A 27,508-nucleotide genomic window follows, 5' to 3' on the forward strand; every position below is an offset into this window, starting at 1 on the left:
ACAGGAGGAGGGAGGCCTGTAGAGAGGGGTGCACAGTCAAGAGGCAGACACAGCTGGGCCTCAGGGCCCCGCAGGAGGAGGGGGCACAGGTGCAGCACTATCATGTGGTACCACCCAGTCACTAGAGGCTTGCTCTGCTGCCAGGATCACAGAGGCACAGAAGAGAAGCCACCGACCTGACTGTGAGATAGTCACAGCTAGGCTTAGCAATGTTCCACTGCTTCCTCCAATTTTTCCTAACTTCCAGTCTTTATTTGTTCTGACCTCAGCAGAGTGACCTTCCCGGAGGTACCCCCACAGCACCTAGTGAAACATGGCCGTCGCTGGATGTCCTTGCTCCTTCCCCTGGGTCCTCTGCAACATCTGATACACTGAAGACTTCCTCTCCTGGAGGCACTTCCTCTCCTGCCGCTCGCATGTTTTTCTGTCTTGTTTTCTCACCTTTCCCATCAAGGCTTCTTGTTCTTTGTCTTGGTCCCCTGGTTTATCTTTCTATCTCTCCTTATTCTGAAAACTTGGGGTTCCAACCATAACCAGTGCTACTAGGCCATTCACTGTTTGCTTTTCTCCTGTGGGGAAAAGCTTTCCAGCAGAGCCATCACACAGTAAGCACTCACAGGAGAGAAAAGGTAACATCAGAAGGTGTTTCAGTTGTCCCTCAATGATGAGGACTCATGAACCAAGGAAACTGTGCTAGAGGGAAAAATACATACACAAGAGATATTTGGGAAAAAATAAATAAGGAGCTGTAAACCAGTAAGACAGGGCAAGGAATGGGATGTGAGGGAGAAAGTAGATCTGAGGGCGAGTCAAGTCTGCTACTGCAATAGGATGTGTCCAACCAATCAATCTAGCATCACCTGGGATAAGCGAGCAAAGAGAACATGAATTAGGCCTACAGCTAAAGTTATTGGTTAAAGAGCACAGTAAAACAGAATGATTATAAAAACAATATACTTGACTGGGGCTGGCTCTGTGACAGAACAGGTAAAGCCACCGCCTGTGACACTGGCATCCCATATGAGCGCAAGGTCCGAGACCCAGCTACTCCATTCCCTGCCTGTGTGCCTGGGAAAGCAATTGAGGGTGGCCCAGGTCCTTGGGCCCCTGCACCCATATGGGAGACTAGGAGGAAGCTCTTGGCTCCTGGCTTCAGACTGGCCCAGCTCCAGCCATTGTGGCCATCTGGGGAGTGAACCAGCAGATGGAGGATCTCTCTCCATGTCTCCCCCTCTCTGTAGAAACTCTGCCTTTCATATAAATAAGTCCTAAAAAACAAAAAACATACTGGACAAGGTGATGAGAAAATAAAATGCTGATAACAAGGGCTAGGGTTGTGGTACATCAGGTTAAACTGTCACTTGTGATGTTGACATCCCGTATCAGAGCACCAGTTCTAGTCCCAGCTGCTCTGCTTCCAATCCAGCTCCCTGCTAGTGAGCCTGGGAAAGCAGCAGATGGCCCAAATGTTTGGGCCCCCACACTCAAGTGGGAGATCCAGAGGAAGCTCTTGGCTTTGGCCTGGCTCAGCCAGAATCATTGCGGCCATCTGGGGAGTAAATCAGCAGATGGAAGATATTTCACTAACTCTGCCTTTCAAATAAATCTTTAAAAACAAAATGCTTATGGCAAAATTTGTTGGTTGTCTTCTGAAGCTAGAAGCAAAAAAAAAAAAAAAAAATTCACACACAAAAGTGGACAAGAAACCTCACCCTTACCAGAACAGAGCTTTAGAGACATATTGCTTACTGGAAAGACTCTCAAGTAAGGAAGAAAGATAAACTACACAATGTGAGCAAACAAGCCCTCAGCTTAAAGCGTTACGAAATTCAATACTTCCTGGGGTCGCACTGTGGCGTAGCGGCTAGTCGCCACCTGCAGTGCCGGCATTCCATATGGGGGCCAGTTCGAGTCCTGGTTGTTCCTCTTCTGATCCAGCTCTCTGCTATGGCCTGGGAAAGCAGTGGAAAATGGCCCAAGTCCTTGGGCCCCTGCACCCGCGTGGGAGACCTGGAAGAAGCTCCTGGCCCCAGATCGGCACAGCTCCCGCCACTGTGGCCATCTGGGGAGTGAACCAGCAGATGGGAGACCTCTCTCTCTCTCTGCCTCTGCCTTTCAAATAAAGTAAAATAAATCTTAAAAAAAAATTAAGTACTTCATAACTACCTTGTCAATGAGTAGTCTGGAAAACAAATAAGTAGAAAAGGTAGGCAAGACAGAGAGAAAGAAAAATTAGTGAATGAAAAGTGCCATTTCTGACAAAGTATACAGACCAGTCATCGTTACCATCAAGTCTTCACAGAGCGGTGGCTGTGCTCTCGGCTCCTAGGGAAGATACTCTTCAATAACTGAAGTCACTATATTGTTCAATATTAATTTGTATACTCACTTTGATCTGCACTTGGCTTCTTAGAATTTTGTCCTTGGGGTTTCAGGCCATATCCCATTTCTACTAGCACCTGGTCTAAGAGTTTTCCTAAGAAGTGTTGAAGAAAACATACCTCCATTGAGATGGGATACAAAGCATTATAGGAAAAGCATAAGAAATCAATCACACAAATAAGGTCACAGCTATATGTTTCAGTAGCTCAGTTTCTATGGGAATAATAGTTTGGAATGCCTACATGTAAAAATTGGGATGGGGACCAGCATTGTATTACAGTGGGTTAAGCTACCACTTGTGATGCCAGCACCCCATATAGTAATTTGAGTCCTGGCTGCTCTACTCCCAATCCTGCTTCCTGCTAATGTGCCTGGGAAGGCAGAAAATCATGGCCCAACTCCTTTGGGAGTGGTCTTTGCCACCCATGTTGGAAGATCTCTCTCTCGTTTTGCTTCTTCCTCTCTCTCTGATGCTTCTTCAAATATATTTTTAAAAAACAGACAAAATTCCTTACTCATTGCACAGGAAACGTACAAGATTTCATTTTAAAATTCTGAGTAACAGAAACTTCACAACTACACTTAGAGTACCGCTACTTAAGGAATAAATTTCAGACACAGACTACTTTTTCAGACTAAGTGTGGTTGAAGCAAGGGCTAGTCAGCAGTGACATGAACTTCAAATTCCCTGAAATAATATCCAAAAGCTGAAATCACATTGTGAAACAAAGATAAAACACATAATTCTATACTAAATTTCACAGCAGCTTACCTGCATTTTCTACCAAGTTATCTGCAATGCTCGTCTCTTAAAAGTAGATGGCTAGTACCTTGGAAACTAAGGAATTACACACATATACTCCAAGAAGTCATTTAGCAACCGATGCGAAGCCAGAATTCAACAAGATTCCAAAATGTTTAGATCTCCTCAACTTCAATACTGTACACTAACAAAACACAGCTCCTCCAGGGCTGCTTAAAGAAAGGCACGGACGACAGGACAAATGAATGAGAAACCCAAGGGTTCATCTCCATGAAGGAGTGGAATCAGCAGGCATTTTAATGGTCGTACTAAAAGGATACTCTATCTTCACACTAAGTCCAGCCCTGTAAGCTACCTGATTCTACGAATTCATGCCCTGTCTTTGTTAGCTGCCAGATGCAGGGAGGGGCCCAGGCCTCAGCCTCTCTCCCAGTGTGAATGACTGGGAGTTCCCATGGCCTTGCCTCGCGTTTGTTTCTTCCCCCAGGAACGTGCAGAGACAGAGACATCGTATTAAGCGCTCAATTTAAAAAGCAGACCGACTCGAATCTTACCTGAACTTGGCAGTGTAACATCAACGGCAAAGGTAACCACGTCCTCTTGCAAGACTTCGACAATCTTTATAGAGCAGTATTGCTCCATTAACAGTGACTTCATGGTTTGGATGCAATCACTGCTCCAGCTCCCCTCTGCTGGGAAAACACTGGCCACTCTGCACCTTATGGCCTGAAAGATTGTGTGCAAGTTGTTTACAAAAGTTAGTGTTTAACACATTCCTTCTAATTATTTTACAAAGACAATCTACTCACGCAGGCTACCAACCATCAGTTTCCAGCACAACTATCACCTGTCTTCCCCCGTGATCTATTCTATAATGCTTACTTTTGGCTCTGGAGATACAGAAATTCATGAGAGGACAATAATTATCCTCCAACTACACATGAATTTAAGCCATTTCTAAATAATGTAATAAATATTTAAATGATTGTCTTTAAAGAATGGATTAGAAAGATGTGCCTGAAAATGTTACCTCCTCGCGTCAGGCAGCACTTAGCCAGTAAGATCTAACAGAAACGCAGCCAAGATAGCCACTGAGTGTTCATTCACACAGCAGCCGAGACACTGCACCCAACACCACGGTATCAACTCTCCTGAGAAACGGTTAGGAACTTGGGAAGTAAAAGAGACTCACGCAAGGAGGAAATAAATCAATGCTTCTGTTTAACTGGCGAATTCTGTTTACTGGAATCGTTTCTTCATTTCCGAAATCAATATATAAGACGTGTGCCTCCTTCTGCAGCACATCCACATCCTGCACCACGACCCTGTTCCAGGTCTGCAAGTGAACACAGCGGGGCTCTGCTTCACAGCCTTTCCCAGAGTTCCTTCCACGCCCTCAGCCCACGCAGACAGGCCAACGGAAGGCTCCCGTCAAGTCAGCTCCATTCTCTCAGAAGCTTCTGTCTATAGCCAGCCACGCAGAAACCCAACGGAGCTCAGAGGGCTAGGGCCAGGGGAGTAAAGGGAACAAGCACGGGAGACCAAGGCAGGGAGAGCGGGGTGAGCAGAGCCCGGCTTCGAGCCCTCTCATGCGTTACTGAGTGCTCTGGCGTCCATGAGAGGGTGCGAGCGGCGAGGGCTGAGCCGGCTCACTGAGCAGCTTGCCTGGTGAGACGTTACCTGATCAGCCGTGTACTTGGCGACACAGACCTCCCCCTTCGCCGGGACATACTCCTCCTCAGTCCCCAAACCTGCGTATGCTTCTTTTAAGCTCACAGAAAGCTGGCTCATGTATTCTAAAACTTCTGAAGAATACAACTGCACGTGGAAGTCACCTGGGTGTTTGAATTCGGTAACTGTACCCTTTCAAAGACAGAAAAGAATAATTCACCAGGAATACAAACAAACTTGCATTTCTTCAAAGCTTTGTAACTAAGATACAAAAGAGCTTTTTTGGGCAATCTTTGTTAAGTTAATCAGATATATTTTGTAGCTACCTTATAAACTCAAAAATAGGAAATGAGGAGACAAAAACCTATACTTCTTGCATTTCTGTCCGTGGAAACTAAAGAATACCTTTACTTCCATGGTCTTCTGGAGCTGTAGACTTCTCAGGTCAGAAAACATGGTTTTCTCAGCAGAAACAGTTATCTCTTTAGTAACTCCCAGTGGATACCCATTCTGGTTTGGGAAACACAACAGTGAGTTACCAACAGCACATTTGAACACAGCGACCACTGATGCCAGAATCGGGGCCACAGATGCCCGACTTGTGGGCTCGCGCAGGCACGCACAGAACAGTGAAGGCCTCCAGTGTCATGGAAGCCACAGCACTGGGAACCATCCAGGAATGAGGCCACGACAATGAAGATCACATATATTTTGTTAAAAAATAAAGTAAAATAAAAAGTGTGTAGGGGGGGGAATGTGGTCCACTTTTTAAAAGAATGAATATTTGAGAAAAATCAAAACTTTACTTTTATTAAACCAGGAGCTAAGAGAAGCTAGGCAAACTAAAAGCTGTAAATACGCGCTGGACATCACAGGTGTTTTTCGGATTAGGGATGATTTGAACAAATGCACCTGGATGGAGGAGCGCTATCTCCACAGACAAGGCTCCTTGGTAAGGGGGTGCTGCCAGAGGGCAGGCGATCGACAAAGCTCGAGAACCCATGCAGCTGGGGCTGCAGCACCGCCTCCCCAAGCAGCCGAACGACAGTGTGCTGACGCAGCCAGCGCAGGCCTTTTTTGGAAAAAGACAGGAAATGAATGATTCTCAAAATTCCCAACAGTCACCAAATCCCATCACTAATGTGTTTACACATTTACCACAAAATTTTGGTTTTTAAACACTGGTAAAATGTAGAAAAATATCCAAAAATATTTGTTGGCTTAAATTTTCTTAACAAAGAGGGAACATTTAAAATTTACCCTACAGACAAAATGTAAATATACACCATACCTCATCCTTCACTTCCACGTTTTTTGTTTCAAAGGATGATTTATTATCTTCAAGCTTGTGGGCACTGAAATAAAGTTCATGATTTTATAACAGTACAGAGACAATTAGGAGGAGGAGCTGTAAGTCACAATTGTGTCAACTCCCCAGTGAACAACATCCAGAAAGAGCAAATGAAGCACCTTCTTCCGGGGAGAACCAGAGTCGTCACAAGATATAATCCCAGGTATGGAACTCCCACCCTGGGCGAGCACAGGCCTGCTGCTTCCAGGAGACAGAGTCAGTCTGCAAGCCTCAACTGTCTGCGGAGCACAGAATCCCTCTCCTACCTACACAGGGTTCTGAGGACCAAACGAGGTCACACGTGAAAGAGTTTGTCAACTGGCAACTGTCACCTGCATAAGATTGATTTGAAAATCACAATTCGGGATGCACTGTCACAATTCCAGCTTATTAAATTTCACAGAAGTATAATGATAAGTAAGACCTGGGGCTGGCGCCATGGTGCAGCAGGTTAAAACCCTGGCCTGAAGCACTGGCACCCCATATGGGCGCCAGTTCTAGTCCCAGCTGCTCGTCTTCAGTCTCGCTCTCTGCTATGGCTTGGGATAGCAGTGGAAGATGGCCCAAGTCCTTGGGCCTCTGCACCCACATGGGTGACCGGGAGGAAGCTCCTGGGGCTCCTGGCTTCGGATCAGCTCAGCTCCCGCCATTGCGGCCATCTGGGGAGTGAACCAGCGGATGGAAGACCTCGCTCTCGGTCTCTACCTAACTCTGTCTTTCAAATAAATAAAATAAATCTTAAAAAAAAAAAAAAAGTAACACCTTCTAAAACTCTAGTTACTGGAGAAGAAAAACTCACTTAAGATTCTAAGTCTTAATATGTATTACCTAGTCAAACTAAATCCACAAAAACTAAGTTGGCAGAGCCACTAACTTCGGAACTGTACATCTGGTCTATCTCAATAAATAAGGGGAACAACTTCTACAGAGCTGTGCCCTGCCTCACTGATTGGGACCCTTATTCAGTCAGGAAAAAAAAATATCCCCTAAGGTTCAAAGTACTGGAGCACTCACTTCTGCTGCACAGGCTTGCACACGATGCTGTGAGCCGACCAGTCCCTCCTCTGGCACGCCGTGGAGCAGTAGTACGTTTGCTTGCACTGAGAACACCTCAGTGACCCTGAGGAGCACAACCCATATCACCACCAATGCTGTCTCTCAAATACTTGTCAAGATCAAAACATTCTCAAAGACTACATACGTCAAACATAATCACCTTAACCACACCAAAAAACCAACTGAACACAATCATGCTGTTTAGGACTAGGTGTTAAGATTATACTTTAGGCTGGCGCTGCGGCTCACTAGGCTAATCCTCCGCCTGCGGCGCCCGTACCCCGGGTTCTAGTCCCGGTGTTCCTCTTCCAGTCCAGCTCTCTGCTGTGGCCCGGGAGTGCAGTGGAGGATGGCCCAAGTGCTTGGGCCCTGCACCCGCATGGGAGACCAGGAGGAAGCACCTGGCTCCTGGCTTCAGCGCAGCATGCCAGCCGTAGTGGCCATTTGGGGGTGAACCAATGGAAGGAAGACCTTTCTCTAACTCTGCCTGTCAAAAAAAAAAAATATATATATATATATATACTTTAAAAAAAAGAGGAGGACAGACATACTTGTTCACTCCCCAAATGCCTACGACTACCAGGACTGGGCCAAGACCAAAACAGAGTGCCAGGAACTCAATCCAGGCCTCCCACATGGGTCGCAGCATCCCAGGCACTTGAGCCATCAACATGGCCTCTCAGGCTCTCCATCAGCAAGGTGGTTGTATCAAACCCAGGCATCCCAATGTGTGATGCAGGTATCTGACCTGCTATGCCCAAAGTCCATGCTGGCTATACCTTAGAGGGTCTCTCAAAACGCAGAGAAAAAGGACTACAATGATGAAACTGGACACACACCTCACTTTGCTAAAATACAGCCCATCACACACGTTACAAAAGGAGTGATCAAAGGAAACAAAACTGTAGTATGGTGAAAATGGACCCGTGCAAGCAGACAAATGGCTTACAAATGGTGAGGAAAATCATACTTAGAGATATCCAGGAAGATTTTTAAATAAATATTTTAAAAATTCAATCAGTATCCAAGTAGGAAAAAAAGGTTATCTAAAAATAAATAAATAAAATAACATCATCATAACCAGGAGAGCCTCAAATGCTTCCATCCTAAAAGGAACTGACCAACAAGAACAAAGATGCTGGGACAGGCTTGTGGTGAAGTGGTTAAGTTGCCAGTTAGGATGCCCACATCACATATTGGAGTGCCAGGTTCGAGTCCCAGCTACTCTGCTCTCAATCCAGTTTCCCACTAATGTACACCTAGAAGGCAGCAGGTGATGGCTCAAGTACTTGGGTCCCTGCCACCACATGGGAGACCCAGATGGAGTTCTAGACTGCAGACTTCAGTCTGGGGCAGGCTTGGCTGTTACAGGTATTTGGGAAGTGAGCCAGCAATCAAAGATCTCTCTCCCTGTCTCTGCCTTTCACATAAAGTTTCAAAACAAAAAAAAAATTTTAAAGAAACATTAAGGGGTCAGTGCTGTAGTTTAAGCACGCATCTGCAGTTCCAGCATCCCATGTAAGTGCCAGTTCAAGACCCAGCTGCTCCACTTTTTTTTTTTTTTTTTTTTGACAGGCAGAGTGGACAGTGAGAGAGAGAGACACAGAGAGAAAGGTCTTCCTTTGCCGTTGGTTCACCCTCCAATGGCCACCACGGCCGGCGCGCTGCAGCCAGCGCACTGCGCTGATCCAAAGCCAGAAGCCAGGTGCTTCTCCTGGTCTCCCATGGGGTACAGGGCCCAAGCACTTGGGCCATCCTCCACTGCACTCCCGGGCCACCCAGCTGCTCCACTTCTGATCCAGCTCACTAAAGATGGCCTGGGGAAGCAGAAGATGGCCCAAGTGCTTGGGCCTCTGCATCCACATGGGAGATCTGGAAGAGATCTGACTCTTAGCTTCGGATTGGCCCAGCTCCAATCACTGTGGCCATTTGAGGAGTGAACCAGTGGGTGGAAAACCTGTCTCTCCATCTCTCCACCTCTCAAGTAAGTAAATAAATCTTAAAAAAAAAAAAATGGGTGTTCATTTCTTTAAAAGAATAAGCTAAATATTTAAATAACCATGAATAACTGCTCAAGCACACTGATCCTGAGTGAACCTCAAATTAAAATCACTAGAGGTGCCATTTCACGGTCATCAGAAGGGCTATAACTAAAAAACACTAACACCATACGCTGACCACAAAGGGAACGAAGCAGAACTGAACTCCAGTGGGAATGTCAAATAGCTACACCACTTTGGAAGACAGATACCAGCCCGTAGGCAGCAATTCTACGCAAGGAATGTACCCAAGAAAAATAAAAAGATACAGCCACACAAGGACTTGTATATAAATGTTGAGAGAGCTCTATTTGTAACAGCCCAAACCTGGACTTAACCAAAATGTTCATCAATAGAACAGATTAACCAACTGTATCAAAACACTGTACTAAATAAATGTAATTGTATCCATCAACCAAAAAAATACCCAAGTTGTGATAAATAATCTTACAATGGAATGCTACTCAGCAATTAACAAAAATAACTGATACATGCAAAATGAATCAATCTGAAAAATATTTTTTTAAAAAGATTTTATTTAGCCAGCGCCATGGCTCACTAGGCTAATCCTCCGCCTAGAGGCGCCGGCACACCGGGTTCTAGTCCCCGTCGGGGCGCCGGATTCTGTCTCGGTTGCCCCTCCTCCAGGCCAGCTCTCTGCTGTGGCCAGGGAGTGCAGTGGAGGATGGCCCAGGTGCTTGGGCCCTGCACCCCATGGGAGACCAGGATAAGTACCTGGCTCCTGCATTCAGATCAGTGCGGTACGCTGGCCGCGGTGGCCATTGGAGGGTGAACCAATGGCAAAGGAAGACCTTTCTGTCTGTCTCTCTGTCCACTCTGCCTGAAAAAATAAAAATAAAAAAAAATATTTTACTTATTTGAGAGACAGAGTTACAGAGAGAGGTTGAGAGAGAGAGAGAGAGAGAGAGAGGTCTTCTATCCGCTGGTTCACTCCCCAGACGGCTGCAATGGCCAGACCTGAGCCAATCTGAAGCCAGGAGCTTCTTCTGGGTCTCCCACGTGGGTGCAGAGGCCCAAGGTCTTGGGCCATCTTCTACTGCTATTCCAAGCCATAGCAGAGAGCTGGATCGGAAGAGGAACAGCTGGGACTCAAACCAGAGCCCATATGGGATGCTGGTGCTTCAGGTCAGGGCTTTAACCTGCTGCACCACAGCGCCGACCCCAAAAATATTATTCTAAATAAAATAAGCTTCACACAAAAAGAATCCATATGTATGATTTCATTTATATAAAACCATGACAGGGGTGCAGCGCTGTGGCATAGTGGGTAAAGCCCTGACCTGAAGCACCAGCATCCCATATGGGCACCGGTTCGAGTCCCGGCTGTTCCTCTTCCGATTCAGCTCTCTGCTATGGCCTGGGAAAGCAGTGGAAGATGGTCCAAGTCCTTGGGCCCCTGCAACCACGTGGGAGACCAGGAGGAAACTCCTGGCTCCCAGCTTCAGATCAGCACAGCCCTGGCTGTTACAGCCAATTGGGGAGTGAACCAGCGGATGGAAGACCTCTCTCTGCCTCTCCTTCTCTGACGTTCAAGTAAACAAATCTTAAAAAAAAAAAAAAAACACACACACACACACTATGACAGACAAAATAACTTATGGTGAAGAAAGCAGCAGTTGCCCCCAGGGGTCTGGTGACTGGGAAGGACATGAGAAATATCCCCGTGTCTTGACAGGGCTATGAATTCGTTTGTTTCAAACTCTGCCAACCTTCGCCTCAACAGGTCATTAAAACAGCACACATGGGAGGAGCCTGACAGCTGTTGATGCCGAGCAGCGAGTAGACAACGTGCACGCACACACCTGTTTACACTTTAGATGTTTAACATTCACCACAATGTTTCTCAAATGTGTAGAAGAATAAGCCGACAGGCATCTAGGACAAGACACTCACCAAACAGGCCGCAGCGATGGCAAGTTGTGGACCGAAGAGGCGGTGCCAAGGAGGTGAAGAGTGCCGGGTTACTGATGGACAGAGAGTTCTCAGTCACCTTGTGCAGTTTTTTCGACTTTGTAGGAGGCACATTGTTGCTGGGCTTCTATCAGGAACAGAGAACAGTATACGAACTTGGTAATGACTTCCTCTTTTAACCACTAGATTCGGGATTCCCTCTTCTGGTCAGACAGAGTACATGTACTTTTCTCTATTCCTGCTATTGAGTACTAAATGCTCTGAACTTGTATACAAAGCATGAGAGGACAAGGAAAACGGGGGAAGAGACTGACAGGCTGGCAAGGGAACTCCTGACCCAAAAAAGGACATGGTGGCAAATTCTCTGGGTTTCCATTTTGTCTCTTATACCCCAGACTGGGTGCTGCAGAAGCCAGCAACTCAAGCACCAAATGGCACTCACAATGAAACGCCAATGAGAAACCAGCTCCTTCCAGCCAAAGCACCAGGAAAGGGCTAGGCCAGCAAGACAGGGCACTCACCAGCTACCTGCTGCCTCCAGACAACCACCACAGAAGACACCGTGGCCCCGCTCCCAGCAGCAAAGTAGAGCGGGAAGCCTGAACTTCCACTCACGAGGCTATGATCAGTGCCCCAAGCCTCTCACTGGGGTGGAATCACAGAAGGCCCACAGAGGAGGGACACACTTCACCCCAGAGGCGAGGAGGTGGTGGACACAGCACTCCATGGCACGGGGAACCTGCTCTTCCATGTGGCAGTAACCAAGTGCCCCAGCCCCCACTGCATGGTATCCCAGGAGGCCTCAGGAAAGGCAGGGTATTTCATCATTCACTATTCCCAAAACCTAAAACCCCCTCCCTCTAATCCACCCTCTTCCCACCCTTGTTGTCAGTAGAGACCACTCAGGGATCAGGAATAACGCACCAACCACTCACAGCCAGGAAGGTATCGGGCCTAGAGGAAACAAACTCCCACCCTCACCCAACAGAAAAGCTCTCCAGTTGGTGTCAACAGAGGAAGGGGGAGAACTTGGACATCTGCCCCACTTGTTAACAAGATAGCCTCCCCTCACCCCCACGGAGTGGTATCAGAGGAAGCTCATTAAAGCCAAGTTGAAATAGATGTAGAGGTGCAGGCACTTGGCACAGCTGTTAAGGAGCCACTTGGACACCTGCACACCTATCAGAGGGCCTGGGTTCAAGTGTGAGCTCTGCTTCTGATTCCCCCTCCCTGCTGAATGCACCCTCTAGGAGGCAATGGGTGACGGCTCCAGTAGCCGAGTCCTTGCCCTCCACATGGGAGATCTAAACTGGCTTCAGCCTGGCTCAGGCCCAATTATGGCAAGAATCTGGGGAGTGAACCAGTGAATGAGAGAACTTTCTCTGTCTCTTCCTCTCTCTTTGACTTAAAATTAAATTTAAAAAATAACAAGGGGCAGGCATTGTGGTACAGCAGGTTAAGCTGCAGTTTGGACCACCCATCCCATGTCACAGTACCTAGTTCAAGTCCCTGGTACTCCACTTCCAATCCAGCTTCCTCCTAATGAGCCAGGGAGGCAGCATACAATGGCCCAAGTACTTGTGGGAGATCAGGATGGAGTTCTTGGTTCCTGGCTTTGGCCTGGCCCAGCCACAGCTATTGCAGCCATTTGGGGAATGAACCAGTGGAAGGAAGATACATTTCACCCACACCCACACCCACACACATATACTCTCTCACTCTCACTCTCTGTTACTCCACCTTTCAAATAAATAAGCCTTAAAAACATTTTCAAAAAGCCTCATGGGGCCAGCGCTGTGGCGCAGTGGGTTAACACTCTGCCTTGAAGCGGGGGCATCCCATATGGGTGCCGGTTCATGCCCCGACTGCTCCACTTCCGATCCAGCTCTCTGCTATGGCTTGGAATAGCAGTAGAAGATGGCCCAAGTCCTTGGACCCCTGCAACCGCCTGGGAGACCCAGAAGAAGCTCTTAGCTCCTGACTGGCACAGCTCTAGCCGTTGCAGCCAATTGGGGAGTGAACCAGCAGATGGAAGACCTCTCTCTCTGCCTCTCCTCTGTGTAACTCTTTCAAATAAATAATTAAAAAAAAAAAGCCTCATAAAAATTTTATAAAGTAAAATCCAACAATATGTAAAAGAATTATACATCACGACCAAATGAGGTTTATCCCCAGGATGCAAAACTGGTTAAATATTCAAAATATCAATATAACACACCAAAGTAACAGGCTAAAGGGGAAAAAAATCACTACCAATCAGTGCAGAAAAAGCATTTTAAATAATTTAACAACTATTCATGATAAAAACCATCAGAAAAGTAGTACAGAAAACTTCAATCTAATAGCACCTACAACAAACCTACAGCTAACACTATACTTAACAGTGAAAGACTGAATGCTTTCTAAGAGTGGAATCCAGGCAAGATATAACCACTGTTACCACTCTCATTCAACATAGTGCCAAAATTTCTTGCCAGTGCAGTTGCATGAGAAAAAAAGGAAACAAAAGGCATATATTGAAAGTAAAGAAGTAAAACTATTCCTACTTCAAGATATGATTGTCTATGCCAAACACTGCAAAGAAACTAAAAAAGATTTCTAGAATACGTGACTTTAGCAAGGTCACAAAATACAAGATAAATAAAACCCAGTCCTATTGGTATATATTAGAAATAAATATGGAGGCCAGCACTGTGGTGTAATGAGTGAATGCCGCTGCCTCCAGTGACGGCATACCACATGGGCACCGGTTCGAGTCTTGGCTGCTCTACTTCCAATCCAGCTCTCTGCTATAGTCTGGGAAAGCAGTATGAGACGGCCCAAGTGCTTGGGCTCCTGCACCCGTGTGGGAGACCTGGAGAAAGCTCGTGGCTTCAGATCAGCTCAGCTCTGGCCATTGCGACCATCTAGGGGAGTGAACCAGCGGATGGAAGACCTTTCTCTCTGTCTCTGCCTTTCAAATAAATAAACAAATCTTAAAAAAAATATGGGGACACAAAAATAAAAACTAGTACACACAATCGCTCAAAAAATGGAATGTTTATGTGTAAATCTAACAAACCATATACAGACGGGACTTATAAGCTACAAACTACAAAGTGAAAGAAAACAATGTTTTACATAATTGGAGACTTACATTAATGGATTGGAAGATTCAACACAAAGATGTAATTCCCAAACTGATATACAGGTTTAAAGCAATCCCTATCAAAATCCCAGCAAAATTTATTCTAAGTGATCTGTCTGAAAAATACTGGGGCTGGCATTGTGGCATAGGTTAGGCTGCTGTCTGCAATGCCGGCATCTCATATGGGCACCAGTTTGAATCCTGGCTGCTCCACTTCGGGTCCAGCTCCTTGCTAATGCACCTAGGAAAGCAGCAGCAGGTGTCCCAGGTTCTTGGGCCCCTGTACCCAGTGTGGGAGACCTGGAGGAAGTTCCAGGCTTCTGACTTCAGTCTGGCGCAGCCCTGGCCATTGTGGCCACTTGGGGAGTGAACCGTGGATGAAAGATCAACCACTCTCTAACTCAGCCTTTAAAATAAAAAAAATAAACTAACAACATCAAATGCATCTCACATATACTCTTGGTGAAAGCATAAAATAGTATAGTTACTCTGGAAAACAATTTGGTGATTTACTGAAAACAAAACATGCATCTAACTCTATGACCCAGCAACTGCACCCCTGGGCATTTATCCTTACCACATGAAACCCTGTACATGAATATACTGAGCACTATTTTTTAACAGCCCAAAGTGGAAACAAGCCAGATACACTTTACCGAGTGCACGCCTCAACAAGCTCTCCGTATCACAGAAGGCTACTCAGCAATAGAAAAGACCAAAGTATTGATACATATACCAACCTGGATCAATCTCCAGAAAATCACATGAAGAACAACAGTCAATCTCAAGTTTAAATACTGTCTGATTTCATTTATACAACATTCTCAAAATGGCCAAATTGTAGAAATACAGATTATGAAATGAGTAGCTGCCTGGAATTGAGGAGGAGGGTAAGAGCAGGAGGCAGGAAGGTGTGGCTCTAAAAAGACACAACGGGGACCCTCGTAGTGAAGGAACGTTCTGTATCCTGAGTATATCAAGGTCAGTGTTCTGCGCTTGTCACCACTGGGCAAAGCTGGCCAAAGGCTACCCAGGATCACCACTACTACTTTCAACTTCACGTGACTCTACTTACCTAAAAGGAAATGCTCTATTGTTTTTTAAAGTTAGTAGGTTAAAGAAAAGGAAATCTGGGGCCGGCACTGTGGCACACCAGGTTCATCCTCCACCTGTGGTGCTGGCATCCCATATGGGCGCCAGGTTCTAGTCCTGGTTGCTCCTCTTCCAGTCCTGCTCTCTGCTGTGGCCCAGGAGGGCAGTGGAGGATGACCCAGGTGCTTGGGCCCCTGCACCTGCATGGGAGACCAGGAAGAGGCACCTGGCTCTTGGCTTCCGATCAGCGCAGCAATGGCCGTTGCGGCCATTTTGGGGATGAACCATTGGATGGAAGACCTTTCTATCTTTCTCTCACTGTCTAACTCTACCTGTCAAATCAATCAATAAATAAATCTTAAAAAAAAAAAAAAAGAAAAAGAAGTCTGACCTTGAGTGACACCTACAAATTGAGTACTTCCTCATTAACACAAGGCAAAAATGTGTTCAGACTCTTAAACTAATATGAGAAAGATTAAAAAGTAACTTTTGAGTACTTACTTCTTTGGGTGGTGAATTATTTCCAACATTTAATGGTGATAGTGAGTTTCCTGGGAAGCAAAAACACAATTCCTAATAAAAGCCAAATATTACTTTTTATTCCTGATCATGCAAAGCAGCATAATTAAATAGTATTAAAGAAAAAACAGGGTTAGACCATCATTACTTCATAGCTGTATCAGAAATAGGCTACATCCTTCTTCTAATGGAAAACAGGGACTCATCCGAGGGTTCCTTGACTATTGCTCCTTGCTTCTCTCAGCGTTAACTTTTCTCCATTTGGAAGACAGTAATTCTCCAACTTTAACTCAAACTACTTTACACTCTTAAAAATTTACCAGGGCCAGCACTGTGGCACAGTTAATCTTCTGCCTATAGCACCAACATCCCATATGGGCACCAGTTCTAGTTCTGGCTGCTCCTCCTCCAATCCAGCTCTCTGTTATGGCCTGGGAAAGCAGAAGATGGCCCCAAGTGCTTGGGGCCCTGCACACACATCGGAGACCTGTGGAAGCTCCTGGCTCCTGGCTTCAGATCGGCGCTGTGGGGAGTAAACCAGCAGAAGGAAGACCTTTCTCTCGGTCTATCCCTCTCACTGTCTCTAACTCTACCTCTCAAATAAATATTTAAAAAAAAAGGGGCCAGCGCCGCGGCTCACTAGGCTAATCCTCCGCCTAGCGGCGCCGGCACACCGGGTTCTAGTCCCGGTCGGGGCGCCGGATTCTGTCCCGGTTGCCCCTCTTCCAGGCCAGCCCTCTGCTGTGGCCAGGGAGTGCAGTGGAGGATGGCCCAGGTGCTTGGGCCCTGCACCCCATGGGAGACCAGGAAAAGCACCTGGCTCCTGGCTCCTGCCATCGGATCAGCGCGGTGCGCCGGCCGCAGCGCGCCGGCCGCGGCGGCCATTGGAGGGTGAACCAACGGCAAAAGGAAGACCTTTCTCTCTGTCTCTCTCTCTCACTGTCCACTCTGCCTGTCAAAAAAAATAAAAAAATAAAAAAATAAAATGCTTTACTTGTTGACATAGTTTTTTTAAATTTTCAAAAAAATTATAGTGAAAAGAGCTTTCCATTTTTGCCCATTTACTGTTTGGCTTAACAGAAGACTGTTGAAAATTGGGCCTTACACAGGCAGTTGCAGAAGTATTTCATGGTCTTCTCAGATAACTGTGGATATTTTAATATAATACTGAAATACAAGTGGTAGTATAAAAGGTTAGTCACGGTGTGGACTCTAAGGCCACACCAATGAGCGGTTTCATGCGGTTACACTAGAATCCACTGACTGGGAGCCAGCGTTGTGGCGCAGCAGGTCAAGCTAACAACTGCCACCCGTGTGTACGCTGGAGTCCATGCTACTCCGCTCCCCATCCAGCTCCCAGCTAATACATCTGGGAAAGCAGAAGCTGGCCCAAGTGCTTGGGCCCCTGCACCCATGTGAGAGGCCTGGATGAAGCTCCTAACTTCGGCCCAGCCCAGGTCTGGCTGTTGTGGCCGTCTGGGAGAGTCAACCAGTAAACTTTTAATTCTCTTTCAAATAAGTAAGTCTTTAAAAACAAAATTCATGTGTTAATATCAGCATGCATCTCACCAGGAAAGTCTAAGTATTGGGAAACTCTGGCGCTCACAGTGGCAGACACAAGTTTCCCAAAACTCCAATCTGCTCTGAAGCAAACTGATTTTATCACCAGTAGCAAAACACTCAGTGGTCTTCCTTGAAGTGACAGGCTCACTTTGTTGATTTTTTTTTTTCCAGGAAATGTTGGCTAGATTTCTAGGTCTGAATAACTACTCTGTCATTCAAGTACAAAGGATATTGCAAGAAAAAGGTTCCCCTCAGGTCACACTTCAAATAACCACCTTGCTTTTTCCTACTTCAAGTATGCAGAAGTTAAGAGTTAATTCACATTCATTACAGAAAACACTAAGAAGACCTGTACAGAGGGGCAAGATTTAATAAAGCCAATCATTTTTACTGTTCCATCAAGGACATTTTAAAGTGAAATTGGCACTTCTGTTTAACTCCCAGTGCACGGCAATGAAAAGCTCACTGATCACTGGCCCCGGCTGGCGCCCAGCCCTAAGTCGAGCTTCAAGGCACTAGCAGTTCAACCACCTTGCGTCTGTACCACCAATGTATAGACAGCACAAAAAAAAAAAAAAAAAAAATCATGTTTGAACACTATTAGGAAAACAGCCACATTCTGAGAATTACAACACAACCAGGTTAATAAATTGTTTCATAAACATTCAAAAGAGACTCAATTCCACTAGATTCTAGTTTCTTTAAAAAACCAAGTTTTCAAAAATCAGACCCAAGGAATGAGGTATCATAGGAAACATGCCTGTATCTTAGATATAGGAGTACACATCATTGTGAGCTATTAGATGCAAATATTTTGCACTGTGTTTTAAAAAATACGGCCAATCTTTAGGACACCTTTTAAAAAAAGAAAGCAAAGTCAATGCCAGTGCTTAGCACATTTCTACACATCTGCCCGGTCCAATTCTCTGACTGTGGGGAGGGAAAAAAAGCTCATCCGTAGACATTTTCTCCCCAGGATTCCATTATTAAGCCAAAGGTAGTTACTCAGAATCTGGTTTCCCCTTCTAAATTAAAGGCAAATACCATCAGGCAGTCGTTTGCGAGAAGTGCCAGAAACCTAGACTCAGAAGGCAGCAAGCGCACAGTCCGCACTCACCTGCAGGCAATGTCTTCCCGTCTCCTCTGGGGCCTACTTCTCCATTGATGCCATTAGGGTGTGCCGATGCCAAACTGTCTTCTTGACTCGCCAGATATTGTTTGGTTTGCTCACAAAGCAAAAACTTGTTCTTTTTAATTATATTATCTGGGCTTTTCAACCTGAAATTAGGATGGTTATGATGGGCTCCAGGACTTCTCAAAGAATCACGTGGTGGAAGCTTGCTTTCACCTTTCTCAAAATTAAATGCCTCTGTCATTTTGCAAGTAGACGTTTCCAAATTATTTCTCGACTGCCAATTTCACACAGAAGTCTGAGGAAAGAAATATATTAAAGAGGCAACTTGCAATTACAGAAGTAGAACAGCAGGCGCAAGTGAGTGACTTTGTTCATCAAGTAGACAGAACCAAGCCAGCAAATCTGGCCTAGAGGCAGAAGCACAGGACCAGCCTCTAAGGATAACCGCAGACTCCACACTTAACGGAATGCAACCACAGACCAACAAAACACCAGTGCAAGCCACATCCAAAGACTGGCCTCAGAGTTCAACACGGCTCCTTACTTTTAAAGCAACATGAATGGAAGAGGATTTTTTAACACTTTAAAAGAAATATTTCGGGGCCGGCGCTGTGACACAGCGGGTTAATGCCCTGGCCTGAAGCGCCAGCATCCCATATGGGCGCCAGTTCTAGTCCCGGCTGCTCCTCTTCCAATCCAGCTCTCTGCTATGGCCTGGGATAGTAGAAGATGACCCAAGTCCTTGGGCCCCTGTACCCGCGTGGGAGACCTGGAAGAAGCTCCTGGCTCCTGGTTTCAGATCGGCGCAGCTCCGGCCATTGCGGCCAATTGGGGAGTGAACCAGCAGATGGAAGACCTCTATCTCTACCTCTCCTCTCTCTGTGTAACTCTTTCAAATAAATAAATACATCTTTAAAAAAAAATATTTCCACCTACACCTTAATGACAAACCACAGTGGACAGTGCTGTTTCAACCTGTTCATCACCTACCGTTCTGCCTTCTCAGAGCCCCTCTGCTCTCTCCTACTTTATGCTCCACCGAGTCCCTGAATTTGCTGAACCCAACACCCAGAATGCCCCTGTTCCCTCGTGCACTAATACCAGTACTGCTCACAATTCACCTCAGCTGAGCCCCGTGTTCAGCTTAGATAGCTCACAGCTGAACTTCCACAAATGGGAGTTTTTACTTTCTGCTTTTAATGCCCCAGCTGTGTGCACTTTTCTCTGAAAATAACTTAGACACAGCGCAGGCCTTCCCTGTTTTACTTGTCACAAGGGGCAGGAGAGAAACCTCTATCCGGGAAATGTGACGGCCCACTGTTTTCCTATTACTCCTGAAGAATACTAAGTGTCCTATCCGGAGGAAGCAAACAACTCTCTACATTGGCCTGTAGCCAGTGTAGCCATCTCTGCAAGCTCACACAGTTCTGCCTATTTTCCCAAAACTGCTCACAGGAAAAAAAAATAAAAGTCATGGAGGTGAAACTGCAATAAGTAATAACCAAATGTTGCTGAACGTGGGATTGTATAGAAAATGCAGAAGGAACAAGATAATCCTCCCTTTTAACGCCCTAAAACTTCCAACTCATTTCTTATTTTTAGGTTAGGTTCCACTTAATGCAATGACAGCAGAGAAAAGACAATGAAATTTTAAAAATACACAGACATCCTCAAAAGTGGGGCGCTCACTGCGGGCCAGATCCAAGGAAGCCTCGTAACAGAACTCTGGGAGTAGCCACTTAGGGAGACCCAGCAGCTGCCAGGAAGCCTAACACCTGTCCCAAGAGGCCTAAATTGAAAGCACTGATACAGAACATGGCCATTAAAAAAAAAATCAAAGTAGCAGAATCAAACCCAAGTAACGGGTATCAGTGATTTAGTCTTAAAAAAAAAATGTGGGCACAAAAACATCCAGCTAGATGTTATGCACAAAAAGCACACAGGAAACAAAAATTATATGGCATGGTTGAAAATAAGAGGACAAAAAGGTGCTCTGCAAATTACTAAAATAAAGGTGGAATGTTAACAAAATGCAAATTAAGGAAGAACATACTGAGGCAAAGATATTTTACAATGATAAAAGAAACACTCCAAAGAGAGAGTAGGCAGGAGTGTTTGAGTCACAATAAAATTGCTTTGAGATAGAGAAAGCAAAAACTGAAGGAGGAAAAATTCAATCCACAAGAATAAGGTTCTTACTACCCTAGACACCTACCAGTCAGACAGAAAAGCAGCAGAGGTAAGAAACAGGTTAGTGACACTGAATTGATCTAGCAGGGACCAACACAATTAAGAGTATTTCCTTTTCCAACACTGTGCATTACGTATTCTGTGCTACAAAGATTGAATCAACTCACCGCCCCCCCCCCAAAAAAAACCCAGTATCAGTCAGACCACATCCAGCCATCACCAGACACACACAAATCTACCAGATCATGCTTCTCAATCCGCCTACAACAACCACACTCCAAAGCTAACAGGTGTGTCTTGGTTTTTAGTTTAAAATCGGTAAAACATCACAAAGGGACTGACAGCAAACACAACGACAGGAACAATTAAACACTTACAAAAAAAACCCTAACAGCACAAAGGAGCAAACATGCAACCTCAACTACAAGCTTCTGAAAAATTCAAACTGAGATAACTTACTTTCTGCCTAGTTCCGGTGCAATTAAAAAGTACACCCATTACTGAAGATGAGCATGAATTAGCATACTCTCCAGAATGGAAATTTGAGTGTGTGTGTGTGTGGGGGGGGGGGGTCCTAAAAAGTCCCAAATCACTGTTACTCTTATAGGAATCATCACATTAAAAAAATTCTCAATGCCAAAAAAAATCCTGTATGCATTCACGTTCATTTAAAATGGCAAAAAGGGGCGGCGGCGGGGGGGGGGGCACTGTACCACAGCCGGTTAAGCCACTGCTTGTGACACTCGCATCCCATATGGCAGTGCCTGGTTCAAGTCCCAGCTACTGGGCACTTCCTACGCAGCTTCCTGTTAATGACTCCGGGCGGCAGCAGATTAAAAACCAGGTACTTGGATTCCTGCCACCCACATGGGAGACGAGATGGAGTTCGGGTCTCCTGGCTTTGCAGTGCTCCTTGCCTTGGTTTTTGCAGGCATTTTTGGAGTGAACCAGAGGATGGAAGATTTCTGTCACTCTTCCTTTCAAACAAATAAATCTTTTTTCTTTTTTAAAAGAGGCAGAGAGGGCCAGCCCTGTGGTGTAGCAGTGCCGACATCCCATATGGGTGTCGGTTAGAGTCCCAGCTGCTTCACTTCCGATCCAGCTCTGCTATGGCCTGGGAAAGCAGAACATGGCCTGAGTCCTTGGGCCCCCTGTACCCACGTGAGAGACCCGGAAGAAGCTACTGTCTCCTGGCTTTGGCCTGGCTCAGCCCTGACTGTTGTGGCCACTGGGGAGTGAACCAGCAGATGGAAGACCTCTCTCTCTGTGTAACTCTTTCAAATAAAGAAATCTTTAAAAGGGGGGGGGGCAGGAAATGGTGGTAACTGCAATGCATGCTTCTACAGGATAATTATACTGTTATTTAGAATCCTAGTTTCCAAACAAATTGTGTAATTTAGTTTTTCATGCAAATGAAGAACCGAAAGAAAAAAAATGTATACAGGTTGAGTTTCCCAATTTGAAAACCCAAAATGGTTCAAAATCCAAAACTTTTGGAGTACCAACATGACCCTATATGTGGAAAATGACACACCTTAATTCATGCGGTAGTTCACAGTCCAAATACAGATACACCAGAGAAGACCTATAGTGAGTCTGGCTCTGGCTTCAGCCGAGCTGGATTTCAGCTATTACAGGCATCTGAGGAATGAACCAGCAGATGGAAGTTCTCTCTCTCCAACCCTACCCCTCTGCTGTGCAACAGACGAAAAAGGTTATTTCTAACACATCTAGGTGCACTAAAATACCGTGTAAAATTACCTCCTATGTATCTGCAGTGGATATGAAATATAAACGATTCCATATTTAGACCTGGATCCCTTTCCCAAGATATCTCATGCATATGCAAATGTTTCAAAAATCCAAAAACACTTCTGGTCCCAAGTAATTTGGGTAAAGGATATTCAACCTGTGTTTAAGTATTCAACATAACTGACAAAGAAAAAAAGAGAATTCCATGTTAAAAATATGAATGAAATTCAATAAATTTTAAATAGCAATGAGTTTTCTAGGATGAGTGGGTTGATGAGGAAATCTTTCACTATTTTTTTTTCTAGTTTTCAAAATACACCAAAGGATGCACTACTTTTTTTGTTTTGTTTTGTTTTTTGACAGGCAGAGTGGACAGTGAGAGAGAGAGACTGAGAGAAAGGTGTTCCTTTGCCATTGGTTCACCCTCCAATGGCCGCCGCGGCCGGCGCACCGCGCTGATCCGAAGGCAGAAGCCAGGTACTCATCCTGGTCTCCCATGGGGTGCAGGGCCCAAGCACTTGGGCCATCCTCCACTGCACTCCCTGGCCACAGCAGAGAGCTGGCCTGGAAGAGGGGCAACCGGGACAGAATTGGGCGCCCCGACCGGGACTAGAACCCCGTGTGCCGGCGCCGCAAGGCGGAGGATTAGCCAAGTGAGCCACGGCGCTGGCCAAGTCTTCAGTTTTTAAAATATCTTTTTTTCTATTAAAGTAGTGCATCCCGGCCGGCGCCGCGGCTCACTAGGCTAATCCTCTGCCTTGCAGCGCCGGCACACCGGGTTCTAGTCCCAGTCGGGGCACCCAATTCTGTCCCGGTTGCCCCTCTTCCAGGCCAGCTCTCTGCTGTGGCCAGGGAGTGCAGTGGAGGATGGCCCAAGTGCTTGGGCCCTGCACCCCATGGGAGACCAGGATGAGTACCTGGCTCCTGCCATCGGATCAGTGCGGTGCGCCGGCCGCGGCGGCCATTGGAGGGTGAACCAATGGCAAAGGAACACCTTTCTCTCTGTCTCTCTCTCTCACTGTCCACTCTGCCTGTCAAAAAAAATAAATAAATAAAACTGAAGACTCATTTAATTTAATCAAAGGACAAAAATCACAACAATTTAGCAATATTTATTTTTGATTCCAGAGGTAGACACACTTTTTCCCTAAAGTAGAATAAGTGTCCCAGAGGGCTGGCGCTGTAGCGCGGCAGGTTAATGCCCTGGCCTGAAGCGCCAGCATCCCTTATGGGGGCCAGTTCTAGTGCTGGCTGCTCCTCTTCCGATCCAGCTCTCTGCTGTGGCCTGGAAAAGCAGAAGATGGCCCAAGTCCTTGGGCCCCTGCACCTGCATAGGAGACCTGGAAGAAGCTCCTGGCTTTGGATCAGTGCAGCTCCTGCCGTTGCAGCCATCTGGGGAGTGACCTCTATCTCTACCCCTCTCTGTAATGCTTTCAAATAAATAAAATAAACCTTAAAAAAAAAAAAGATTAAGTGTCCAGTGAGCTGTGGCTCTCCTAACTGAACACAATACCAGATAGGGGAGTGGCAACCAGTCAATAGGAGAGTCCTGATCTCCCTGGCATGCAACACTTCCATTGATGCCTTAGGTTTATTTATCAACTTGAAAGGCAGAGTGGCAGAGGGAGGGAGATCCCCTATCCACTGGCTCACTCCCCCAGCTTCCTGTAATAGCCAGGGCTGGAGGAAGCTAACTCCAGGAACCCTGTCCCAGTCTCCCACATGGGTGACAAAAACCCAAGCACCCTGGGCTGACAACTGCTACCTCCCAGGTGCATCAACCAGAAGCTGGACTGGAAGCAGAGTAGCCAGGACTCAAACCAGACACCCTAGTAGGGAACATGGGCAACCCAAACGGCAGCTCAACCCACTGTGCCACTGCCCCGCCCCCATTACCCCTACGCCTCGGCTATCAGAATAGGCCAATTTAGTCCAAACAACTTCCAGTCACATAAAACCTTTTGGAACTTCACTGCTTTAAATGTGTAACTTTCGGCCGGCGCCGTGGCTCACTAGGCTAATCCTCCGCTTTGCGGCGCCGGCACACCGGGTTCTAGTCCCAGTCGGGGCACCCAATTCTGTCCCGGTTGCCCCTCTTCCAGGCCAGCTCTCTGCTGTGGCCAGGGAGTGCAGTGGAGGATGGCCCAAGTGCTTGGGCCCTGCACCCCATGGGAGACCAGGAGAGGTACCTGGCTCCTGCCATCGGATCAGCGCGGTGTGCTGGCCGCGGCGGCCATTGGAGGGTGAACCAACGGCAAAGAAAGACCTTTCTCTCTGTCTCTCTCTCACTGTCCACTCTGTCAAAAAAAAAAAAAAAAAATGTGTAACTTTCATATCATTAAATTGACTTCTCCCTTTTGATTGTGAATTTTCACACACATATAGATTTATGTGTGACCACTACCAAAATCCGGGACACAGCACAGGATTTTAAGGCTGAATTTTAACACTAAAAAGCACTCCTAAGACTTTGCATGCACACCTACTTGGTTTAATTCTGTGCCAACCACTATGCAAATCTCAATCTTGAGTGGGCAGAACCTATAGCATAATACGTTAATTCCCAACCTCAGGCTGCAGACTTCTCAAAGGTAAAGAGGTGGGCCAGATATCATGCATTCAGTCTTAAAACAAGCACTTTCCCCCACGGGCAACCCATTAGGCTTTCCACAAGCTTGGTGATGAATACAAATGCATTTAGTCATCTGGAATCCACAGCCATCACTATGCTTCCCAGCTAACACAGGAAGCTAATCTGAAGAGCCCCGAACTTTCTTTACGTTAAAGGGATCCTTACATTCTCAGGACCGGGGACTTAACAAAGGGGCAGTGGCCTGGGAGTGGCGAGCGAACTCGTACAGTTATACCGCAGAACTGAGGCCTGGGCTTGGTATGCCACTGTGTTCAGGGCTCCAGGATTAGACTTCGGTAACACGGGAGGGTCCCTAAGAGCAGACCCTCTTTTTCACTCCCTTGGAGTCTTACTCCTGCTATCCTCACCACCCTAGGACCCACAGCACATGGTAAAGTACACTCTCTCTTCTCCGTCAGGAGGACACACCTAGAGGCTAGTGTCACCCCATAGGGGAGTCACTCTTTGAACAAAAGAGCGGCAGAGGCACTTGGCTGTGATTGTTTTCCTTCTCTGAAGTCCGTCTTCCCGGTGAACCCCGTGCACGCAGCAAGAGCCATTCCACCCAAAGGAAACAGCCCCTTGAAAGCTACACAACTCCGCGGTTCAGCCGAGCCTTGGGCTTTGAAGTCAGAGCCAAGTGCCACCTTCCTCACTCAGCCATGCTATTTTGGGCGAACCACTTCGTCTCTCTGGAATTCAGTGATTAAACTGTGGACGGCAGTAACTTCCTCATCGTGAGGATTAAGATTGCACACCGGCTACTGACACAGTGGACGCAGCTTGCCAAGGACTTACGGGACGGCCACTATCTCCACTTCACTCTTAACACGCACAGACAAAAAACCTTCTGCCCTCTGCGAGAACGGGTCTGCACGTGGGACACCGGAAATCGTTGGGGAGTGAAGTATTCCTGGAGAAGCGTGCAGGAGACCCGGCTGGCCGACTACCTTACTTACCCCAACCCCCAGGGCCAGCCCCTTCACTGCCGCGAGGAGAGCACCCAGGTCGGATTTCCGGCTGTGCAGGGTTGCACACAAGCCCTCGGTGTCCGAGGGACCCAGCAGGCCCTGCCCTGACTGCAGAGGCCCCACAGGGAGGACGAGGGGCGCTGGCGGCACACACACCCGCGCCAGCTTACCCCTGCGGGGAGCGACTGTTCCGCGCGCCTTCCCTTCCCACGGGAGGAGTGAGGTGGTGGGCAAGCAGCCTCCCAAGCACCCACACGTATTGCATTGCAGCTCCCGAGTTACATGAAGGCCGGGCAGTCACCAACAAGCTCCTTGTAAAAGACGTCCGCATTTCCACCTTTGGGGAAGCCGGGCCTGGAGAGCTCACTGCTCCCAAACCCTCCGCAGGAGCCCGGCCTGCCCGCACCTCCAGCTCCTATTCCTAGGCCCAAACCTGCAGGCCTTGACCTCCTCTTCCCAGCCAGGACTCCACCCTCTCTCCGCTTGCAGGCCCCTCGTACCCGCTCAACGCCCGATTTCAACGCCCGACCTCAACGTCCAGCGTCCAACGTCCAGCGCCCAACGACCAAAGCCCCAGACCCTCACACACACCCTCTCCTTCCCCCAGGTGCCCGGGAACCCTGACCTGGAAAGTGGCCTAAAGGCTGCTGCCCCCGACCTGTCTCCAAACCCTGGCGGCAAAGCCAGGTGCCCGGAAACCTCGCTGCCCCAGCCTCCTCAGGCGCTCTCCCCGCCTCCGAAGCCCAGCCCCCTCGCCCGCTCAGCACACCGCGCCTGCGCAGTGCGTGCCCGCGCACCTGCACCACGTGTGCACCGCGGCGCCCACGTGCGCTCGCCGGTGCCTCCCGGGCTGCCGCCTCCCCGGGGCTGGTGCTCCAGCGACGAGGCTGCCGGCTCTGCAAGTGGCTGTTGGCAGTACCGTGTGGCTAACTTGTAGCTTCTTTTAGAAGGCTGTCCCGAGGAGCGCCGTGGGCTGATTTTGGGCACAAAGAGGCAGACCTTGGCTCTGCCCAGATCATTTGGGTCTCCTCGGCAACTTAAAGGTCTTTCAGGGTTTTCCAAATTAGTTCACTGTTTCCGCCCAGCCTTGGAAACTAAACACACCTGACCCTTCTTCCTCACCTAGATTGAGAGCACATCATTCTATCTGTTGGCGTGTCTCACGCTCTCCCTCCCTCTACATGTACATATATATATAATACAATACACACACACTATGGAAGTTTTCTAACAAACTCAGAAAAATGCTGCTCCAGTGTACCCATCACCCAGTTTCAACATTATAAATTCATAATCTCAGCTTTGGTACCCGTCATTCTTCCTGCGATGTTTT

The 27,508-nt window shown here is 47.1% G+C and overlaps 1 protein-coding gene across 7 annotated transcripts in view; it reads right to left on the reverse strand.

Moving 5' to 3' along the window:
* The window catches only part of TDRD1 (tudor domain containing 1), a 48,537-nt gene extending 21,580 nt beyond the window's left edge, over positions 1–26,957 (reverse strand). For 6 of the 7 annotated variants that reach the window (XM_070057187.1, XM_051823650.2, XM_051823651.2 and 3 more), the window contains exons 1-11: positions 26,801–26,957; positions 18,613–18,925; positions 15,915–15,964; positions 11,177–11,321; positions 7,182–7,287; positions 6,108–6,171; positions 5,222–5,326; positions 4,826–5,008; positions 4,338–4,481; positions 3,700–3,871; positions 2,390–2,476 (exon numbers count right to left, since the gene is read on the reverse strand). In XM_070057187.1, coding sequence (XP_069913288.1) covers positions 2,390–2,476; positions 3,700–3,871; positions 4,338–4,481; positions 4,826–5,008; positions 5,222–5,326; positions 6,108–6,171; positions 7,182–7,287; positions 11,177–11,321; positions 15,915–15,964; positions 18,613–18,871 — 1,315 coding nt within the window. In that variant the 5' untranslated portion in view covers positions 18,872–18,925; positions 26,801–26,957. Of the gene's footprint in view, positions 1–2,389; positions 2,477–3,699; positions 3,872–4,337; positions 4,482–4,825; positions 5,009–5,221; positions 5,327–6,107; positions 6,172–7,181; positions 7,288–11,176; positions 11,322–15,914; positions 15,965–18,612; positions 18,926–26,608; positions 26,672–26,800 lie in introns of those variants that run through there. The other variant, XM_051823648.2, reaches the window with a different exon arrangement.
* Between the last annotated feature and the right edge of the window lie 551 nt (positions 26,958–27,508).

The sequence above is a fragment of the Oryctolagus cuniculus genome, chromosome 15 (genome assembly GCF_964237555.1).
Source record: "Oryctolagus cuniculus chromosome 15, mOryCun1.1, whole genome shotgun sequence".
Lineage (NCBI taxonomy): Eukaryota > Metazoa > Chordata > Mammalia > Lagomorpha > Leporidae > Oryctolagus > Oryctolagus cuniculus.